The sequence below is a fragment of the Gracilinanus agilis genome, chromosome 2, assembly GCF_016433145.1.
Source record: "Gracilinanus agilis isolate LMUSP501 chromosome 2, AgileGrace, whole genome shotgun sequence".
NCBI classification, from domain to species: Eukaryota; Metazoa; Chordata; class Mammalia; order Didelphimorphia; family Didelphidae; genus Gracilinanus; species Gracilinanus agilis.
The window spans coordinates 701,414,659-701,438,045 of NC_058131.1; the positions used below are offsets into that span (position 1 = coordinate 701,414,659).

Here is a 23,387-nt window from a genome sequence, read left to right on the forward strand (position 1 = left end):
GAAAAAAATAACAACTAGCATTTATGGAATACTTTCAAGTCTGTAAAGCACTTTCTCTATTTTAACTTATTTGACATAATCTATGTTAATTGATAATTCTATTAGCAAATATTTCTCTTGTATTTTCACTTTTAAAAGCATGTGGATGTATCTATTGGTTCCGTTATGGCATTTGTCTCACGATGTCCTGCCAATACATTTGCTGACCCTTCGACACCCACACTCTATTACTCAAAAGAATAAAATAATGAGTCATTCATTCGGAAATGTGTTGTTAAAATATCCCTCTTTATCGTTAACATTTTGCTGCTTAGAAACTAGGCTGTGATTCAAGGCAACAGGAAGTCTGAGAAGAACCATTAAAAAAAAAAAACACCCCTCTGATTTTCATCTGTTAGGAAAAAAAAATTGTCTCTTGTCATTGAAGAACCTCTAACAAATCTGAACAATTATACTTTTTCCCCCCTTTTGGTTAATGTATTATTTCTGGAGCGAGTAGATAAAATTCTACACTGTAAACCTGGTAAGAATGATGTAGGATCTGTTTGCCCAGCACTGAATCCCAGAGTCGAGTTTTCTGGGCCCCAAAGCAGTAACAAAACTCGTCCCTACAAAATGGAGTAACTCGGAAGAACACAGGAAAGACTCATTGTTAATTTAAAATTTTAGAAACAGAAATTTGTAAAGCAAAATGTAATTAAATCATGGTACTGTACATACCAATTGCTCTTAATAATTGAAACTTTACAATATGAAAAATACATTAGCTCTGTACAGTTTTTTTCTTTTTTCTTTCTTTCTTTTTTTTTCTCTTTTTTTTTTACAGGTAGGTAGGATGAGTTCTGAAAAAAAGATTCTTTTTCCCCCCCAAGGGTCATACTCTGTTTAAGTCAAAAAAATACTGCACAACTTAGCTAATTACAAAGTGTCAACTTGAAACAATTCATGTCTTATTTATTTCAATCTCGCTCTTGGTTCTCGTTTTTGTTTCTGTTTTGCTTATTGGACAAGGGGTTTTTGGAATCCATAATCAACAACCAAATCTTCCTCCTTTTCTGTCCTTCGGGTAACATAGAGTTTGGTGTTGTCCCTCTGCTCGCAAAGAGCTTAATTAAGCCAGCTGTTGAGTGTGTTCACTGATTCGGGCAGCTGTGGTGATTGTGCTCAGATCCAGGTCAGTGTCTAGGTGGGTTTCCATCGTTTCTTCCTGTGCATTCGTTTCAAAGGGCTTATGAGAGAGAAGTTCGTGATGCACCCCACAGTAACTGATTGTGGGCTGGTCATATGCGAGAAAAGTTGACACATTCATTGATAAAGGAATCTGGGGAAAAATGAATATGAAGAATAGTCAGTTATGGAAAAAATGATAACTTCAGGACCTGAGGTTGGTAGCCATGGAAACCCTAACTTGAATGAGAACTACTGTGGACATGAACAGCTCAAGGCTCCCCCCATGGAGTGTTAGAGTACCAAATGCTGGGTGAGCATCGGCCTCATCTTCTTGGGCCAGATGAGCTGGTGATCAAATTTCTAGAATGTGGGAAGAAAGAGCCCAGCGGCTAAATTTTCAGCCTCTGGGAAAATAGGAAATAGCAGCCCAGTTTACCAAATGGTACAGAAAAATATAAGCATATGCCTAAAAGAATGGGTGGAAATTCTTTCTGTGGTTAGGAGGAAAATGGACATTCAGATTTAAAAATAATAGTTGGGAGTGAAATGTGTTACGGAGATCAGCTGGTGTCCACAGGACGGAGGCTGATCTGGCTTTTTCCAATCTCTAACTCTCATATTTCAGTGGATATGTGATTGTATTTCTTGAAATACTTGCATTTCTACAATATTCAGGATATTCCTTCTAGGGATATAAATTCCAACCCATCCACGTCTACTCAATCTATTTGACTTTGGTTAATTTTTTTAATTGTTGTTTATGTAAATTCTTCACTGGAGATTTGCCCACTATGTTAGGAATTTTTCTGTCAACACATGTCAGTGGAGCATGGGAAATAGTCATCCAACACCTACAGGATAGTCCCTAAAATAATAGTCATTTTAACTGGAGTCTGATAGCCCACTTGTAATAAAAGTAGAGTTCAGAGACAACTACAGGTATGGGATGGCAGGTTGGGATAGGTCTAAAGTACTGGAAGTTCCTCCTCATCTTATTGGGAGGGCATCAATCATTCAAAGAAAGTTCTTATAATAAGGATTATAAGAAATTTCATTTGTGAACATGTGGCGTATTTGTAAAGCTCTTATTGGCTCAAATAATTTGTAGCATTGAGAAATGTCTAAGGATATTGTGAAGAGAAAGGGAGAATAACTTATAAGAAAAGAAAAAAATGTACTAAGAATTAAAAACAACCTTTGAATGGAGCCCATTATCAAGATGATTCTTGTTGGAATTTGACCTAATGAGTCATGGCAGGTTCGTGATCCATAGGCACAACTAAGACAGAGCAATGGTGGCAATGATCAAAGGTGCTGATGTTTAGAGGGTATTGATGGCACTTCAATAGTATAGAAACAATTTTGCTTAGTCCTGGGTTAGCAAGAATAATAAGTTAAAATAGGGATCCATGTAAGTTTTATCCCTATTCCCCCGCGATCTGCAATTAGCACAGTGGCCCCTTAGTATCCTTTTACCTTTGATTTCAGGAAACTTTTCATGGTTTTTATTTTCTTCTCATATCCCAGAATTATTATTTATAGCTTTTCCAAAATCCCATCTCTTCATCCCCAGCCCTGAGCTCCCTAATATTCTTTTTTAATATTAAAGCTATTAAGTTGAATTTCAGAGGCTGATTGACTTTATTTTTGTATACCTTCTACCTAGCACAGTATGTGGTATACACTAGTTGCTTAGTAACTATGTCTAATTGATTAATTGCTTCTCCACATGGGAACTTGCTTGGATGTAGACTAGTCATTCATTACTAGTGATTTGGGGAGCAGGAACATCCAAATTCCTTTTAACCACCAAGATCCTTTATCTTTTTGCATTAGGTTAAGATAGAATCTGCCCTTTTCTATAGGTGGGATAAAAATGCATCATTAATCTACTTTCCCAACTAATTCCTTACTTTATGTCTCTTGTTCTCCTTTTTCTCGCCCCTTCTCCTTCCCTAACATGCTTCCATGCTTAGGATTTATTCTTTATTAACTAGAAACTTAGTTGTGGGGAATGATTTCTTTGTTTCCTTTCCCTGAAATTATTTCCTGCTTCTTGGATGACTCTAAAGCTATGACACATTGATTATGACTGTAAATTTTAGTACTCATGAGGGAGAAAGATAATCTAATATTTCAAGTGAAACTGTCATAAGCATCCAGTCTTGAATTTAGCCAATTTTTGTTTATTCTAGACATGAAAATAGCTAAGGCACCATTTGGTGACACCATGACTTTTTAACTGTCAAACTTATTGAAGTATAATCAAGAAAATGCTGAAGAAAACCCTATTCTTGCAAAGGTATTTCTGGTGTCTTAATTTAAAAAATGGAAATTTTCCCTGCTGCAGCTGGACTAGGGTATATGGAGAAAGTGTTTGAATCATTGCACAAATGAGTTGTTGGGAATGAGGAAAGGTAGCTATCAGATGGACCAGAAACTAGATCTGTTATTGATGCTCACAAGCCTCCCAATTATCACAAGGAAAACGGACCTCTCGAGTGATTTCTAGATCATATTTTTGCATGCTTTTTGAAACATATTTTATATTTGTTTTCAGACATTCTACTTTATTGATGGTGAACATTTCCTGATTTGATGTAAATAACTGTTATACACTAATAACCTTTTGGAATTTCTGTTTTCTTGGAAGATTAAGAACCGTAGAAAAATGTAGTTATTTATTTTTGATTTGGTTTTGCAAAATTTCAAGAGCATGAATTAAGCTTTGGAAATGACCTTAGATGTTATCTAATTTATTCCTCTACTTTTATAGGTAAGGAAACTGAAGCTCAGAGAACATAAAGCATTTTGTTCAATGATGACAGAACTAGTAAATAGCAGTCTAGTAAGTAGATTAACACCCATATCCTTAGACTACAAACCCAGTATGCTGGAGGGTGGAGATGTATGAGGCTCTTTTTAAGATGATGAATTGATTTTATTGTTGTTCAGTCCTTTTCAGTCATGTTTGATGATTTGTAACCCCATTTAGGGTTTTCTTGGCTAAGAGAATAGAGTGGTTTGTCATTTCCTTTTCTAGCTCATTTCACAGATGAGGAAACTGAGGCAAACAGGATTAAGTGACTTGCTCAGGGTCACACAGCCAGGACGTGTCTGATAAGGCCATGTTTGAATTCAGCAAGATGAGTCTTTCTGGCTCCAGGTCTGGCATTCTATCCACTGTGCCACTTAGCTACTCTGTTGACTCAGTGAGTTAAAACCTCAACCCATTCCATATTAATTTTAATTTTACAATAATGATAATAATAAGAAATATTTAATGGAGTACTTTTAAGATTTGTAAAACCTTCAAGCTTACTCTGTATAATATATAATGTTAATGATATATTAATATGAATGATTACTTATTCATAAAATATGCCTTCCTTTTCTATTAATATCATCAGCACTTAGGACAGTGCTTTGTACAAACTAAATGCTTAATGAGTGCCTTTTTCTTTTATTCATTGAATTATTGCAGTTGATCTTCACAATAATCCAGAGAAGTTGGTGCCATTGTCATACCCATTTTAGTGATGAAGAAGTTATAGTCAGCATCCCAGGATATTCCTCCTAAATCCTGAGGCATTATTGAGGCAGAAACATCACATTTGAAGTCAGGTAACTTAAGGTTCAGATGAGAATTTGAGGATTGCTAGCTATGTTACTGGGGCAGCTGGGTGGCACAATGGGCTGGGCCTGAAGTCAGGAAGATTCATCTGCCCGAGTCCAAATCCAGTGTCACACTTATTAGCTGTGTGGCCCTGGGTAAGTCACTTAACTATGTTTGCCTCAGTTCTTCATTTGTAAAATGAGCTAGAAAAGGACATGACAAACCACTTTAGTATCTTTGCCAGGAAAATCCCAAATGATGCCAGAAAGAGTTAGACATGACTGAATAACAACTGAACAAAAGCTGTGTGTGGTCAAGCCACTTAGCCTGAGTTTTGTTTTCATCATCTTTAACATGGGATTTTAATTTTTGAATTAGACTCTCACAGGTAAATGCTATTACATTATATAAATGTGAGTCATTATGGTAGGGGTACATGTCATTATTTTAATTTTGAATGAGTGAATTTCAGAAATCCCTTGAATGGAAATGCGATGCCTCTGTACGAATTCCCTATCATGGAACTTTTATCATATGTGGCTTTTATATCTTTGATTTTTTTCATGCTCTTCATCATGTCAAGCCCTTTCTAAAGAGGTCACTATTGTTGTGACATTACCCAGGGTTTTCTTTTTTTTTGCAACTCCCTACAAGCCAGGAAAATTCTCATGGAGAAACATTGTCCATTCCAGTCACAAAAGCATGAACCACTTATTTTGTTAAGTGATCAGTTTTTGTTGTGACCCAATCTGAGCATCATCCATTACTTAGGGGAAATCATCATGAAAGGCAAATGCTCCTGAGTGTGGGAGAACGAAATTGATGCTATTCTAATGGCACTGGTTTTCAAAATAATAGTATTTGCTGACATATATCTAATACTTTTATATTTCAGATAAATGATTGAAACTATTAGGATAAATTCTAGCATATATACACAGAAAAAAGAAAGAGAGATTGAGTGTCTGAATCTGTGAAATGTGGAAATATTTACTTATACAGATCTGCTAAAACTTACAGGCTTAGAGAAGTGCCTAGAGTTTGAATGACTAACCCAAAGTCACACAGTTGCACAGTTGGGAAGGAAAAGATCTGTTTGAAATTAGCCTCAGATGCTGTAAGAACTCTATGATCCTGGGCTTAACTTTCATTTGCTTTTTTTCCTGAGCTATAAAATGGGATAATAATGGCACAAATTTTACTTTATTTATTTATTTTTAAATGTAATATAATAGCATAAAATTCCTTGATTTTATTTTGAGAAAAAGGAAAGGACTAGAATGAAAAGCTTTAGTTAGAAGTTCATATGAAAAATGTTTAGAAGGAACATACAAGTCAAAATTAATTTTCTTTTTTTTCCTCTAATGACTCAAAATTTTGTTTTATTTTTATCATTTTTAATGGCACGGATTTTAGAAGGTTGTTACAAAGATCAAATGCAAAAATATATGTAAAGTGCTTGTGAGTTATCAATGATAGATTATTATTATTATTAGTTTTTTATGTGTCAGAGGTAGGACCTGAACTCAGGACTCAGTTTTACTTACTCTATGGCCATTTCTTATAAATAGAGAAAGCTTCTGGGGAGGGAGTCCCACTATGAAAACACTGTCTACTGACATAGATTACGACCCTTCACAATGTTAGTATCTTAATCCCAAGAAATTTTCTGAGGCAAGTAGAGCAATTTATCCAGAATCACATATTAACTTTCAGAGATATGATTTGAATGGAGGACTTTCTGACCTTCATTCATCAAACATTAATTAAGGACATACTATGGGCAAGGAAATGTGTTGAGTACTAAGGACACATACACACAAATACACAAAGAAGGAACGAATCCAGGCTTTCAGGGAACTATGTGGATGGAACAGGGAGAGAGGAGGCACACAGATAAGTAAATAGTAATATTTCTATTTTATTTATTTCTATTCTACTTAAGAAATATTTCTTAAGTAAATGTAATATAATTTCTTAGGAGGAGGGTCACTGACAACTTGGGTGGAGGAAGAGAGATCAGGGAAGGTTCCACGAAGAAGATGAATTTTGAAGGAATTTAGGAATTAGAACTGCTGGAAGTGAAGAGGGTCACCCTGATCAGTCCACCCCTTTTGAGACCTGTAGAGAAGCTTAGCTGAGGGAGAGGGGATGTTGTGTACAGGGAAGAGGGAGGAAGCCAACCCTGTATGAATTATGCCACAATATTCTCTATTTAGGAGTAGTACAATAAATATCCAGAAACACAGAAGAGGGTTCTGGACCTAGACTCCGTAAGACTTGAGTTAAAATTCTGTTCTAAGTCCCTTACTAGCTGTGTGACCCTGGGCAAGTCATTTCACCCTGTTGATGTCACTTTCCTTATCTATAAAATGAGCTGGAGAAGGAAATGGTGAAACCGTTCTTGAATCATTGCCGAGAAAGTCCAAAATGGGGCCATGAAGAGTTGGACAAGAATAAAATTGACTGAACAACTACAATATCCATACCTAAACCTACATTCTCTTTATTTTTAGTGCTCCAAGAAGAAACAATTCCATAAATCAGATCTTTGGCGAGAGAATACCTATTTGAAGTCAAGTCAAGTCTGTCAAGCTGTCTCCAGGATCAGATAGAACTTGCCAAGGCTAAAATCATAGTCTAAAAAGTCTGGAGTTTTCCGCTAAAGAAATACAAAACCTCAGGGCAATGTGTATTTACTAAATAAGTGTTATTTACATAAAGAGGCTTTTAAAAATAAGTCACCTAAAATACTCTTGTTGGTTTTCTCTTGGTAGTTTGCCTGCTGTGTTCTTTATAAACATAATCCAGGAAAAAGAAACTTTTTTTAAGGCAGGAAATGGATTGTCTGCTATTATCATTGGCGCTATTATAAAAGATAATAACTTAAGGGTCCCTTCCTCTCCCCCTTCCCATTATCCATTGCCTCTAAATGAATCGAATCTAAACTGTTGCTCTGGGCTCTGAGTAGTTTGAGATAAAGATTTCCTTAATTTCTGAATAAGCTTTCTCTATTGTGTGGCACCATTCATGGGTCTTTATTACATTATTTTCACCCATTGCCTACGGAGCTTTTCATCTCAGATTATTTTTACTCATTAACATATTAAACCAAGAAAAGCAGGTGTTGCTTTCATCTAACAGTTGTACAGTGAGTACAATTTACTCTAAATTAGCCCAAATTGGATGCATTATGGATCCGCGCTATAACACGTACTTTGGGGGGGAAGGTCTTCCCTTTTCTGTTATTACATTTGAGTGGGATTTCTTGGTATGCCCCTCAATAAGTCCCCCAGGGGCATAGGACTGTCACCTCAATTTTGTTTTATGGATCACAACATCCTACTGAGATTCAGTATTCATTCAACAAGCACTTTTAAGAGCCTAATATGCTTAAATACCTGGTTCCTCTCTCTGCTGTTATATCCCTCAGGTACATTAATAAAATATTTGTTGTTTCAGTTATTTTAGTATTGTCTGACTCTTTGGGATCCCATTTAGAGTTTTCTTGGCAAAGATACCGGAGTGATTTGTCATTTCCTTCTCCAGCTCACTTCAAAGATGAGGAAAAGGAGGCAGATGGGATTAAGTGACTTACCCAAGGTCACACAGCTAATACGTATCTGAGACAGGAGTTGAACTAGTCTTCCTGACCCCCAGCACTGTATTGCACCACTTAGCTTCCCTGCATAAAATATATTAAATATTTTAAGTAAGTAGTTTTTTTTTATTTTATTTTTGGAAAGAGAATACCTTTTAATGACTACATGTGGTAAAGAGAAGACAGGATTAGAACTCAGGAGGAAGCACAGTGCAGACAGAATCCTCTAAGATCTTGACTTCATGGGCCTGAGTCTGATAAATCCTTTCTGGGTCTCAGTTTTTTTATGTATAAAATGAATGAGAAAGACTGAACCTCTTGTTCCCTTTTAGCACTATATATGTGACCTAGTAATGCAGGATCAAATAGGCAGCAAGTTCTCTACTTTTTATTTTCAGTTTCCACACCTGTGAAATAGGTATAATTTTGCTTGCAATTGCATTTCCCAGGATTCTGGTTCTGTGAATTGTAAAGCAGAGTAGAGAGACTTTGTGAGCTGTTTTTATGAGCTCTTTTTTTATAAGTAGGAAGATTCTATCTAGTGCTGTTCCTGAGGCCCCAATTATTAGTAGGACAGCTAGATTGCACATTGGATAGAACTCTGAATCTGAAGTCAGGAAGACTCATCTTCCCGAGTTCAAATCCAGCTTTAGCCACTTAGCTGTGTGACTCTGGGCAACTTGCTTAATCCAATTTGTCTCAGTTTCCTCATCTGTAAAATAGTCTGGAAAAGGAAGTAGAAAAACCGTTCCAGTATTTCTGCCAAAAAAAAATCTCAAGTGGGATCACAGAGTCAGATATGACTGAAAATGACTGAATAATGCTTGTTTCAGTGCAATTGTAGTTTAGTGCTCTGTCTTCTTTGAAATTCCTTTCAATATACTCACTCTTGTTTATCTTCTTTTCCTCTGGAAAATATAAACTCCTTAAGGGGGATATTTGGGATTTGTTCATATGTCCTTAGCACCTGGTACATATGGTGGGCACTTAAGAAACATTGGTTTCATTGGATGAGTATTATTTACGTATTTGAGCTCATTTGTTGGTAGCATTTGTTTTGTCCTACCAAATGGACCAAAGGGCTCTCTGGACACAGAGGGCCCATTTCTAAGGAAACCATTTTGAAGATTGATGAATACAAGGTATTTTCCAGTGAAGAAAAATATTGACCTCCTTTTCCGCCACCCCATTCCATGACATTCCACCATTAGTTGTTCCTTTAAGTGTTAGTATGTAGAGAGGATGTTAATTTAGAGAGGATGTTCATCATTATCAGTTCAAAATTTGGCTGATGTAAATATTTAGCTGAAGCAGTACTATGTACCCAACTTACCCATATGAAGAGGGGAAAAAAAGATAATTCCAGGAGTGGTACAAAATAAACCTAAAGCCAGAAAATGAGAGTGTATCGTGGAGGGTCTGTGTCAACAGCACCCACTTCTGGTCCAAGGTCTAAGACACAGATATGGGACAAGGACAGCAGAGACAGACAGGCAACATGCTAAGCAATTATCTACTAAAAGATCAACTCTGCTGCCAGGAAACATGTCATGTAATGGCTTTGGGATCACTAGGTCTAAGTTCAAATTCCAACTCGGATGTTTGCTACCTGAATATCCTTGGAGAAGTCACAGCTTCCTTGTGCCTCATTTTCCATAACTGTAAAATTGGGAGGTTGTACTAATTGGAGTAGATGGCCACTAAGGCTTCTTCAATTTCTTTAACTGTGATCCTAGTCACGATTATAGCTTCATACATTTTATAGTTGGAGTTATCCAATGGAGTGTGTGTGTATATGTGGGTGGGTAGATAGGAATTATAGTAGCTAGCATTTATATTTATATAGCACTTTAAGATCTGCAAAGTGTGATATGTGTATATATGTGTGTATCTATCTATCTATCTATCTATCTATCTATCCTTCAATCTTCTCAATCCAGGGAGTATTATCACTATTTATATATGAGGAAACTGAGGCAAATAAAGGCTAAGGGATTTGCGAAGAGTTTCCCAACTAGTTCCTGAGGCAGGGTTTGAATTCAAATCTTCTTAAGCCCACAAGCTGCTTTTTGTCTACTGGCGCTACCTAGATTTCCATACCCACTCTCCTAATGTCTTCAGTTCTTGCACTCATTTTTGTGCCCTATTCCTTAGACTCCATATGGGTGCTATTGATATGGACCCACACATATACACTCATTCTTTGGCTCTGGTTCTGCTCACACCATTCCTGGAGTTTCTTGCCCCCCCCCCATGTTGTGGATTTGGGCATTTAGTACTCTGACAGTGAGAGATTTACATCTGTCAAGTTGCCACTATTATCCTCTATAAAAAAAATGATCATAGGTCAAGAAGCATCTGGCAGTACAGTGGATAGAATGCTAGAACTGGAATCAGGAAGATCTGGGTTCAAGTTTGACTTTAGACACATTAGTTGTGTGACCATGGGTAAGTCAATTAATTAACCTCTGCCTGCCTCAGTTTCCTCAATGGTAAAATGGGTGGTAATTATAGTACCTAGCTTTTAGGGTTATTTTGAGGATCAAAGAAAATGATATTTGTAAAAGAAACCTGCTTAGAATAGTTTCTGGCATATAGTAGGTGCTTAAGAAATGCTTATACCCTTATTCCCTTCTTTATATGGATCACTACTAGAACTAAATACACTATAAATTTTTCTAGTTGAATGAAAGCTGAGGAGCCCTCTCTCCAAATGCAGCCTTGTTTCTCATTTCAACTCCTATTGCCTTTTATAAATTCAATTTTATTTTAAGTTTTACCTTGTCAATCTCCCTTCTCCCCTTCACCCAACCAGAGAAGCCAAGAAAAGCAAAACTTATTCCTCTCTCTCTTTCTTTTTCTGTCTCTGTCTCTCTGTTGCTCTCTCCCTCTCATATTTATACACATATTTATTTTGTATGATTATATTTATAGTCATACAAAATAAATTCCTGCACTAGCCATGCCTTCCACCTCCCAGAAAAGACAAGAAAGGAAAATATTCTTCAGTCTGTTCTCGAAGTCCATCAGTTCTCTCTTTGGAGACTGATAGCATGTTTCATCATGAATATCTCAGAATTGTGGTTGGTTGCTGATTGTTTTGGTTAGAGTTCCCACATCTTTCAAAAATGATCATCTTTATAATATTACCAACTTCTACTTCCTAAAAAAAGTTTTTACTTTTGGGTGACAAATATAATGACTCCAAAATTGAGATAGAGAGTGGGGGAGAGAGGAGAGGAGAGGAGAGGAGAGGAGAGGAGAGGAGAGGAGAGAGAGAGAGAGAGAGAGAGAGAGAGAGAGAGAGAGAGAGAGAGAGAGAGAGAGAGAGAGAGAGAGAGAGAGAGACTTAGTGACTTAGTTATACTTGAATGAATTTCTTTTAACTAAGGACTCCTGGTGGCTGTATGCACTTTTTGTCCTTCTCACCCCTAAACTCTATTCACAATACACTTCATTACAACTGGCCAGGGGCAGGTTTTCAAATATACCAACTCCCCTAGTTGCCAGCATCAGGATCAACCCCTGACATTGCTTTATAGCCTGGAGTTAGGAGGTAGTCACCAATTATAGGCACCTGAGAGCCCCTTTCACCTCCTCACACAGCAGCATGCCTTGCAAGTTGGGCACCCTGAGTTGAATACCTTTTCGATCCCATACTGTTGACCTCCACTCTGAAATCATGCTGATTATCAGACTTGCCCTGGCTGGAGAACTCTGAGCAGTTAGACTTCACAGCATGTCTAGGGCTTCATTTTTGATATAGCTGTAACCTGGTTCCTGAAACCTGTCTCATCTTCCTAGTATACTGTTTTGTACTACCTGGCCATGGCTTAAACTTTGAACTGATCCTGCTTTTCCCGTTGGTTTCTCCAGGAATGAATCTATAGGATGTTAGAAAATACTGTCTACATTTGGGTGGAATAAACTATAAACGCTTGGCTTTTTAAGGGCTTTTTACCTCCTCATATTGTCTTATGACCAGATCTGAGGTATACAAGAAAAACAGCAAAACTCAGTGGTGTAGGGCAAGTACCTTGGACAGAGCCCTCAATGTAACATTTTGGCTAGGATAAAATGTTGGTTTTCATGGAGTTAAGATTATAATTAGAAGGACCTTTTGGTGATTTTGCAGGAGAGCATCATACTGATTTAGAGAATGCCAGAGGTGATTCTAATAAAATTATGTATAATATATGAACCATGTTTATGTATATATTTAGATATCCACAGATACACACACACACACACACACACACACACACATATAATCTTTTATCAAAGTTGTTAAGAGGCATTTGCTTATGGAGAGAAGAGGGGGACTAGCCAAGTCAACAAGTATTAATTTAAGTGTACTAAGCCTACATTGAAGAGAATCTGACTCTTGCCTTGCTGTTTACTAGCTGTGTGACCTTCCACAAGTTACTGTCACTTCATTGGGCCTGAGTTTACTCACCTGTAAATGTTGGAGTCAGACTAGATGACCTTGAATGTCCCTTCCAGTCTGAGATTGTTGATCTTATAATGATTCTTTATATCCTTTCTCTTAGGATGGACAGACCATTGTATCAAGGCATTCTGGTATTGTCACATAAAATTTAAGCTTTTATTGTTAGGATTTACTGGAGACTGTTAGTAGATGCTGAAAAAGTAACTCATTGCTTACTTTTATAGACTCTTCAGAGTTTATAGGGTTGGCACTCAGCACATATTTGATTTATTTCTTTAAATAGCATTCTAGTCTGAAAACTCTTTAGGATACTAGCTGTTAATTGGTGTGAGTACACCAGAACGCTGGCTCATTAATTTCCATTACCTTGAATCACAGAATCAGATAATCTCTGATTTGGAAGGCCATCTCTGAGAGGCCCCTTGGCCCTACTAATAATTTCTTTCTAAAACAATCTCCTGAAGTCCTTAATTAAATGGAGTAAGCTTGATGCTATTTTGAAACAAATAAACAAAAAGCAAGGGTGGGGGAAGGACATAGTATTAAATTATAGGATTTAGAACTGAAAAAAACTTTAAGATTTGACAGTTTTGTTAGGAAGGAATAAGGAATCTGAGACCCAAAAAGAGGATATGACTTGTCTACATTCACACAAGTGGTAAATAGAAGGACTAGATTCAAGGGCAGGTTCTCTCAAAATTGCAAACTTGAGAGTTTTATTCTTTTGTTTCTGGTTCTTCTCTGGGGGAATTTTGCAAATCAAAATTACTCTTTCATAGGATACACCTTTCAAATACTTGAAGATAACTATCTTGAATCCCTGGCCCATGCCTTCTTTTCTCTAGTCTAGACATCCTAATATCCTTTAACTTTAACCTAACCAATAAGGCCCTTCACCAATCTCAGAAGCTCTATATATTTCCTTCCTAAAATGTGGAAGCTAGAATTGGTACTCCATACTCCATATGGGGTCTGATTATAGCAAGGTAAAATAGGAAAATCTCTGCCCCTCAATTCTTCCCTTCTGAATATATCCAAAGATAGCATTTGGTCATCCTATTGACTCAGGTTGATCTTTCAGTTACTAAAATGGCCACATCCTTTTCAGATGAACTACCTTTTCTAATCATGTCTATCCTTTGTTGTAATTTGGAGGAGAAGTGGTTCTTAATCCAAGCAAGTATTAGTCTTGACCAGGGTTTTAACCCTTTGGATATTTTTGAACTCTGACTTTGTCATTCACCATTTTACTTCTCCCTCTTAGCTTTGTGTCATCTATAGAATTATACTCTCAGTTATCTGAGAGGAAATTGCCTTCTAAAAAATAAATGACTACCTTGGCTTGGTTTAAAGAAAAGTACTGAGCTTAGTTCAATGGCACATGGCCAATGGTAGCTGTATTTCTTGCAAAATAAAGTGTTTCTGTTGTCACCACTAATCACTTATAATATGTGTCCAACTGTTCAACTTGCCTGGGACCCAGATAAGGAACAGACAAGTAGGACTGAGCTTCTTAAAGCCCTCAGGTAAGTTATACTTGACTGTTATCTTCCTTCCAGTCTTATGAAACAGTACTGCTCCAAGTGATTTATCAGTGGTCTACATAGGCAATAAAAATCAATAAACATCTATTAAGTACTCACTATGCACAAGGTACTGTGTCAAGTGTGAAGGACACAAATACAAAGTATATACTTTATTCTCATTATCTTTAGATAACAGGAGGTATAGGCAAGCCACAAGCTTTAATTTCTTCTGGCACCACTGATACTCTAACTCTGGAGGGAGTTTCCATCAAATAGCTCAATAATTTGATGCTCCATCCATGCAGTTCAAAATCAGGCAATATTCTCAAAATAGCTACAATGTTCATGGTACTGTTTGAAGTGCTAGTGATAAAGATAAAAACTTCCTCTGTTCTCAAGGTTCTTACATTCTAATGGATGACAGAATGAGATCTGCCTTCATTAGATGAACCATTTTAGTTAATAGTCATTTATTAAGTACCTACTGTATACCTGATTGAGTAGCAAAGTGGTGTAGTGGACAGAGGGCTGGGCCTGGAGTCAGGAAGGGAGGCTCATCTTCCTGAATTCAAATTGGTCTTTGGACATTTACCAGTTGTGTGATTTTGGGTAAATCACTTAATCCTAGTTGCCTCAATTTCTTCATCTGTAAAACATTCTGAAGAAGAAAATGGTAAGGCATTCTAATATCTTTGCCAAGAAATTCCCCACAGACTTATGAGAAAGAACCCTACCCACATCCAGAGAAAGAACTGTGGGAATAGAAACACAGAAGAAAAAACATTTCCTTGGTCATATGGTTTGATGGGGATATGATTGGGTATGTAGACTCTAAATGATCAATCTATTGCAAATATTAATAATATGGAAATAGATCTTGATCAATGATAAAAATGTAAAACCCAGTTGAGTTGCTCATTGGCTACAGGAGAGGGGAGGTAGGAGGGGAGGGAAAGAATATGAATCATGTAGCAATGGAAAAAATCTTCTAAATTAATTAATTAGAAATTTTTAAAAATTATAAAAAAAAAGAAATTCCTCACAGAGTCAGACATGACTGAAAATGACTGAACAATAACAAATGTGCCAGATACTGTAATAAATGTTGATGATTCAAATTCAGACAAAAAAAAGTCCCTGCCCTGAAGGATCTCATAATCTAATAGGATAGACAACAGGCAAACAGATAAATAATTTATATACAGGAAAAGTTAAATAATTAAAAAGGGAAGGTACTAGAATTAAGAATTAAGAGGAGTATAGAAAGCTTTTCTGTAGAAGATGGGACTTGAGTAGGGTCTTGAAGGAAGCCAGGAGGTAGAAATGAAGAGGGAAAACATTCCCGGCACAGAGGGTAGCCAGAGAAAATACCTGGTTGTCTTCTTAGAGTGACAGCAAGGAGGCAAGTTTTATTGGAGTAAGAGTAAGGATAGAGCTGGGAAGTAAGGTGTAAGAAGACTGGTAAAATCAGTTTTACTAAGATCAATCAATAAACATGTATTATGAGCCTACTATGTTTCAAAGTATTGTGTTCAAATTTGGGAATACAAGAAAAAATCAAAATAGTCCCTATACTCAAGGAGCTTATGGTCAATTTGGGACTGATATAGAATTGAATTTCATTTCGATTCAATGTGCATTTTATACTTGGGGAAAATCTGTGCAAATGGACAGAGGCAAGAGTTGAAAGGTCATCTTAAGGGAAGTGGTCAGCAGGCTAGGTTAGGATGGAGAGGTGGGAAAAGGGGAATCTCATGAGCTGTTATTGGGGTCCAGGACACAAAGGGGTTAAAATCCTTAATCTCTTCTAATCAGAATGAGCTCTGTGACTTCTCCAAGGTCATACGGCTTAGAAGTTAAAATGCCACCCAAGTCCTTTGACAAAATCCAGGATTTTCTTCTCTTGTAGTCATTTCTGTGCCACTTTGTGATACTGGATCAGGACCTTGATGGAATAACCCAAGCTCTATCCTCTATCCAGTGGTTTCAGGACAGTTTCTCTTCTCACTGGTTCCTTACTTTTTTGATCCTAGAATATGACATCTATGATTTACTGTGAATTGAAAGCCTGAACTCCATATCCTGACACATATACTATTATACTATAGATCTATTTATCATTCAATAATTATTAATATAATGTTTATTTCTTATATATATTATATTATATGCACACATATATTTATGTATTTAAAGGCATAATCCTAGTAACTGGGGATACAAAAGAAAAACAAAACCCAACATCCACCAGGTGCTGTACTCAAGGACCTTACATTCTATTGGGTAAAAACAAGGTATATATGAAAACTAAATCCAAAAATATACACAAAGTAGACACAAAATAATTTCCTATTGGAGGATACTAGCAACTGGAAGGATTCATATAGACTTCCTGTAGGAAGTGGATTGGACAGTAGATTGTAAATTTTCTGTATAAGTAGGGATTATTTTATTCTTTGTTCTTGTACCCTCAGCATTCCTGGTACTGACTTTAATAACTGGTTGATTAGTAGGAGACATAGCCTAAATAATGAAGGAAGCCAGTGATTTGAGGAGAGAGTACATTTGCAGAAATGTTGTATGCAAAGATCCAGAGTGCAGGTAAAATACTGTATATTTGAATGAATCTTCCTAAGACAGCTTCTCATTATGTTGGTTGGATATTCAGGCCTCTACATTTGAGTGGACACCTGATTTTTTGTTGATTGTTGCAAAGGAAGATGGCACCAATGAAAATAAGATAAAAAAGAGAAAATTAAAAGTATAAAGGAGAGTATCTTCAAAGCCTAATACCAGGTCCTTTTTCCTCAGGGTATTTTCATCATTTCCTTTAGCTATTTATGTTCTGTTTGCCCTAATCAAACTTTCAGTATGCAGAAATTACAGAAGGGCAACTTTAGTCCTAATGTAAGAAGCACTTCCTAACAATGAGATATACCAATAATTGGGATGGGCTGCTTTGAGAACTAATAAGTTACTTCACTGAAATTCAAGCAGAGGATGATCACTTGGTTTGTTAAAATAAAAATGAGATTCTCATTCAGGTATAGCTTGGACACGATGACTATTGAGCTTCCTTCCAACTGGGAAATGTTTCTTTGATTGTAATCCAAAGATATCCATGTTGGGGTCTCACAAAAAAAATCTTCAAATCTAAAAGAACACTGAAATAAACCAACAACCAACCTCAGAAACCATTCTTTCAACTTGAACGCTTCCTTTCCAATGATTTCCACCTTTGTTAACTGCCTCCGGTCCTCCAATCCATTTTGCACCTGAATTTCCCAAGCTCTCCTGTTCTTCTTTGGTCCTTAACCGCCTATGATCTCCAAGACTATGACTTGCCTGCCCTAGCTCTATGCCCAGTAATGTCCCCTCTCCTCTCTTCTCTCCTGTGATGCTCTATTTTATTATGATCTCGCTGGAGGAAAGCAATGTTTTCATGTTCAGAAGACAAGAGAAGGTTCCCCTAAGCTGTGTTCATTTACATGCAAATCTCTTTGTATGGCTCCAGGCTGGTGAAATCTGTAAAACTGCCAGGTAGAGTGATGGAGCCCAAATGGAGATCAGAGCACAAGGGCCTCACTAATCTTGATGTTGGATTTCCAAATCTGTTCCTTCCCACTGTGATGCCAAAGAGGTTGCAGTTGGTAATCAGTGTGTAAAATCTTACTCTGCTTTGTATGGTGGGCAGGGTGACTTATGCAAAGAGCCCCATTATAATGATATGAAGGGTGATTTTTATCCTGTTTCCTGTAGGATTCCAAGAAAGGAATTTGAAATGTTATCTGAACTTGTTGGCACTGTGAGAGTTTGAATTGGCTTTGACATTTCTTGAGAGCAAAGACCATCTTTAGCTTTTTTTTTTCTTTTGATATCCCAAGTACTCAGCACAGCATTTGGTACATAGTAGGTGTTTAATAAATGCTTTTCTATTAGAACCCTCTGGCATATGTGATGAAGTGAATGAAGGAATGAAATAACATTATCAAACACTATGTACAAAAGGGCTATGCTAACAACTGGTAACAGGGATGTCCAATTAAAGAGAGGGGGTGCAGCAAGAATCCCATGCCGAGTTGGCCATTTCTTCTGGCAAAGTCTTTTGGAATTGTTAAGACCTTCTGACATACCAGCTGGCATTACCAACTGCCTCCTTCCCTCAGCCCCCTCCCACTAACCAAGCTCTACATCCCAAGCTTGCTGCTGTCATTGCAGCTCCTTATAATAAGAGTTAGTTTTATCTTCTGCCCATCTGGGTTGGGCAGCTTGCATTGCTTCTTGGGGCATATGTGTGCCCCCACCATTAAGGAAGAGTCCTTGTTCCTCCTGTCTAGATGTCCCTATCGTAAATCCTAGTAGCTCTCTGCTTTTCATGAACTGGCTTTTCTAATCAGGGAAACTTTGAGTATTGATCTTGTTTTTTTCTTCTTTTTTGTATATTGCTAGATTAACTTGGGGTTTTTGAAACTACTGGCTTACATAATTACTGAAGGAATCGAATAAGAGAATGATTAGTTATAAAGAGTCTCCACTTCCCAATTTTAAAACAGCTAATTCATCACATTTCTTTCATGGTCTCATTCAGGTGTCACCTCCTTCAAGGAACCTTCCAGATTTATTCCTCCCTATAGTAACCTTCTGTGGATTTGAGTTCTCTGTATTAAGATGTTGGGGAAGGATTTCAGGGCTTGGGGCCTGGGATTTTTTGACTTTTCAATCTCAGTTTCCTCAAGTGTAAAAATAGTGATTAGCAGCTGTGTGACCCTGGGCAAGTCACTTGACCCCCATTGCCCACCCTTACCAATCTTCCACCTATGAGACAATACACCAAAGTACAAAGGTTAAAAAAAAATAGTGATTAGGCCATTAAGTGCCATAGTGCTAAACCATTAGATTTGGAATCATGAAGATCTGAGTTCCAATTCTCTTATCAGATACTTAATAGATGTGTGACTGAGCAATAAACTCACCTCTGTCAGTCTCAGTTTTCTCATCTCTAAATTGAAGATGATAATAATAGGATCTAATTCCCGAGTTGTAAGAATTGAATGAGGAATAGACAAATTACATGGCTACTATTTGGTCAGACTAGTAATGGGCACAGTTTTGATTTCTTATTGAGTTTATTCTTCTTTTATCAATGATATTTTGTGAGTTCTATTAGTGTCATTAAGCCTGACTTGTAGGTGTCAATAGAACAAGAGTGCTGCATGAGCCAGAATCTCTGGTAGAAAATATAGGATATACAGAATTCATACATGTTAAATTTCCAAGGCATTTCCAATCAATAGTGTCCATCAGTGGAACTCATGCCCTCAGTTAAAAGAAATAATTATCTGTGACACCAAAATTATAATAAAAGGAACAGAATGTCATTTATTAAATACTTACTCTGTGCTGGCAACTATGCTAAGTCCTGGGTATATAAAGCATAAAAAAGGAAGTTGAGATGGTACTTGTCCTCATGGAGGAGCCTGTATTTTAGTAGTGGAAGGGGATACATAAAGGGGAATGGTAGACAGGGAAAAGAGGTATGATAGTGTTGATTTTGTTACTGAAAAATACTCTGAGCTTATGATTTTCTGACCATTCTTCCTTCCAGTGAAAATTTACTCCTCTTCAAGTTCTACATGCCGTGTACTAATGACTGCTAATATTGATAATTTTTCTTAAAGGTTTTCTATATGCTTTATACATGCTATTTAATTTGATCTTCATTCTAACCCTATCGGGTATATAATTCTGGAATAATTAACCTCATTTTACAGATGAAGGAAATGAGGATCAAAGAAATTATGTGACTCCATCTCCCAACTCTATGCCTTTTAATTGGCTTTTCCCATTTCTGGAAGGTTTCCTCTTCTAATATCTGCTTTCTGGCTTTGACTTTTTCCAAGACTCAGTCCAGATCTCTCCCATTAAGCATCCTTTCCACTTCTTTTCCTTCTATCTCTTCCTCTCCTCTAAATGATTTCCTTCTGAGATCACCTGTAATTTACCACATAAATATCTTATGTGTGCATATTTGTTTACTTGATATTTCCACTATTAGAATGTAAGTGCCCTCAGAGCAGGGGGAGAAGTGTTTTTTATTTCTTAACCCAAGCACATAGGATGGTGCCTCACACATAGTTGTTGTTCATCCTTCATTTTTGAAGAGGACCAATGACATCACAAAGTGATGTCTTGACTTTAGAATTAGTTGGATTTAAGTGAGTCATTGGCATCCCTCTCCCTTTCATAGTCATAAAAATCCAGTAGCAAGACGGTCAGGTTGACTGGCAATGGCCATGGATGCATCTTCACTGTCTGACCAAGCTCTAAGTGCTTTCAGTGCCTGTTTTAGATACATCATACCATTGGAACAGATTGTTCTCCTATACCTACTCCATCCAGGGGAAGTCTTCACAAGCTTGAGGTAGCTACCCCCCTAACTGACTGTTGGGTTTGAAGCCTGTTGGTTACCCCCAGGTTTAGCCTGTCTGCCAAGATGGTTTTACCAGGTTGTCCACTGCTTAGTAAACACAGTCAATGCTTGTTGACTTACTGATTTTCACATGATCGCATGGCTAGTAAGTGTGTGAGGTGGGATTTAAACTGAGGCTAGGGGACTGGAAGCCTAGATCCCTTTACATTATAAAACACTGCCTGAACTCTAATCCTAAGATAATGCCAATGATCTTCAAATAGTCTCTTCCTTAACTGGCCTCACTTTTAGAGCCTTTACTCCCTCTACTGATCCTTGATAGGAAAGGTTTTTGGAATGCCCACTGCATGTATTGTGCTATTCAAAGCACATAAGAATTACTCAGAGGTCAATTAGATAAGAAGATGACCTGATGGCTACTTCTGTTTGTCCCAGCTGCCAGCCACAATTGGAACACACTGACAGATTGGGACAATGGCTGTGAACATTGACTGGACAAGTGCTAGTCTGTGCTATCACTATGGGTTAATATTCTCCCAGCCATCTAGGGCAGTGCCAGGGAGATAGGGTTTAGTGATTATGTTTAGAATTGGATCAAACCAAATCAAAGAAGTCCAAGGATGGGGTCATTCCAGTCCGACGAAGCCTTTCCTCTGCCACCAACACCTGTGTCAGTGTCAGCAAACCTCACAGGCTGCTGTTTGACAATAAACTATTTTGAAGCAGGAATTCCATACTGCAGTATTTTTTGTTATTAAAATCATCTTCTTCAAATGTTCTCATTTCTGCAATTCTGTTCCATGCCTCAATAGTTTTGTTTTAAATTATAAACAGTGGAATTTTCCTGAAAGGTGGAAATAAACCTGCTGATATTTCTGGTTGTCTGTGTTTCTCCCTCCTTCCTCCTCTCTTCTCCCTCCTCCTGGTCTGCCCTCACCACAAATACTTCCTGCTGCTCTGGAAGATAAATGGAAAATGCAATTTGAAAGGCCAGTCCAGCAGAAAATAAGCCTAGAGTTTCTTGGGCTTCAAAGTCTTTGGCTGGCTGGCTGGCTGACTGGCGGATCTACTTTTGGGGGTGGTGGTGCAGCCTTTCTCCATAGATAGGGCTCCTTCAGAAAACAACATTGGTATTTAGGGTTGTCACTCAGGCTACTTTCCTTTTTCCTAGACTCACTTCAGTTCAATAAACATTTCTTAAGTACATACTCTTCCTGAGTTCAAATCTGGCCTCACACACATACTAGCTATGTGACCCTGTGCAAATCACTTATCTCTGTTTGCTTCAGTTTCCTTATCCATAAAATAAGCTTGAGAAGGAAATGGCAAACTATTGCAATATCTTTTGCAAGAAAATCTCAAATAGGATTACAAAGAGTTGGACACAACTGAAATGAATGAATAACAAAACAACAGAAAAGTACTTACTATTAGCAAGGTCCAAAGTAGTGGACATGGCACTGAATTTAGGGTCAGAGAGACTGGAGTTTAGATTTTGCTCCTGGGCAAGAAATTTAATCTCTCAGAGTTTTAGGCAAATCCCTAAGCCTTATCAACTAAATTAGAGAGGATGTAGCAATCTGTTTGGTTGAGAGAAGTTCTCCTGTGGAGGAAATGAAAAATCTTTGATGTGTAATGGAAGGGAAAGCCAGACCTGTATAAGTTCTTGTGAAGTACAAATGAGATAGCTTATAAGAAATAGCTTGGAAACCTTACAAGTATGTTTATCTATGGAATGTTAGCTATCACCTAGCTACTCCATGGCTAAGAACCTGAGATGAAATACTATTTCATAATGAGAGACCGAAAGGCAGTTAATTTTCATTGTAACTAAAAAATAGGAAATTTGTGAAGTAATCAAATCAGCAGTAACAAAACCTTCCTCCTTGGTCACCATATTTTACCTTCACCTATTAGAATGTAAGCTCCTCAAGGGAACGGGGTAGCTTTACTATTTAAAAAAAATGTATCTAATATTTATTAAGTTCTTGATGAATTCCATTCCATTTCAGTTTGTATAATTCTATACTCAGGGTTAATTATTTGATTATTTAACTGATGATCAGGGTACCACTGTGATGACTAGTGAATGGAAATGCATTTCAATTTCAACATATTTGAATTCTTTAATTTCTACCATTTTGTACCATCCTTCTTTGACCAGTCCAAGTTATGACAATAATAATGGTTACCAATGGGATAGTGCTTGCGTTGTGCTAGGCACTATGCTAAACTTTACAATTATCACCACATTTGATCATTACAACAACCCTGTAGAGGTAGGTGCTATTATCATCACACCCTTTTACTGATGATAAAACTGAGGTAAAATGAGGTTAAGTGGCATACCTGGAGGTCATACTTCTAGTAAATTTCTAAGGCAAGATTTAAATTCAGATCTTCCTGTCTCCAGACCTGGAGCTTATCCAATGTACCATATTGCTGCTTTGATCATCCTCGGAACTTTTCTTCCTTCCTTCCTTCCTTCCTACCTTCCTCCCTTCTTCCTTCCTCCCTTTCTCCTTTCCTTCCTTCCTCCCTCCCTCTCTCTCTCCCTCCCTCTCTCCCCCTCTTTCTCTCCCTTCCTCTTCCTT

The 23,387-nt window shown here is 37.4% G+C and overlaps 2 protein-coding genes across 2 annotated transcripts in view; one reads left to right on the top strand and one right to left on the bottom strand.

Annotated features, from left to right (window-relative positions):
* CTNNA3 (catenin alpha 3) overlaps positions 1 to 23,387 on the top strand; it is a 2,010,564-nt gene that overhangs the window by 584,021 nt on the left and 1,403,156 nt on the right. The window lies entirely within an intron of this gene.
* LRRTM3 (leucine rich repeat transmembrane neuronal 3) overlaps positions 846 to 23,387 on the bottom strand; it is a 217,578-nt gene continuing 195,036 nt past the window's right edge. The window contains 1 exon segment of the mRNA XM_044659208.1: positions 846 to 1,321. Coding sequence (XP_044515143.1) covers positions 1,112 to 1,321 — 210 coding nt within the window. The 3' untranslated portion in view covers positions 846 to 1,111.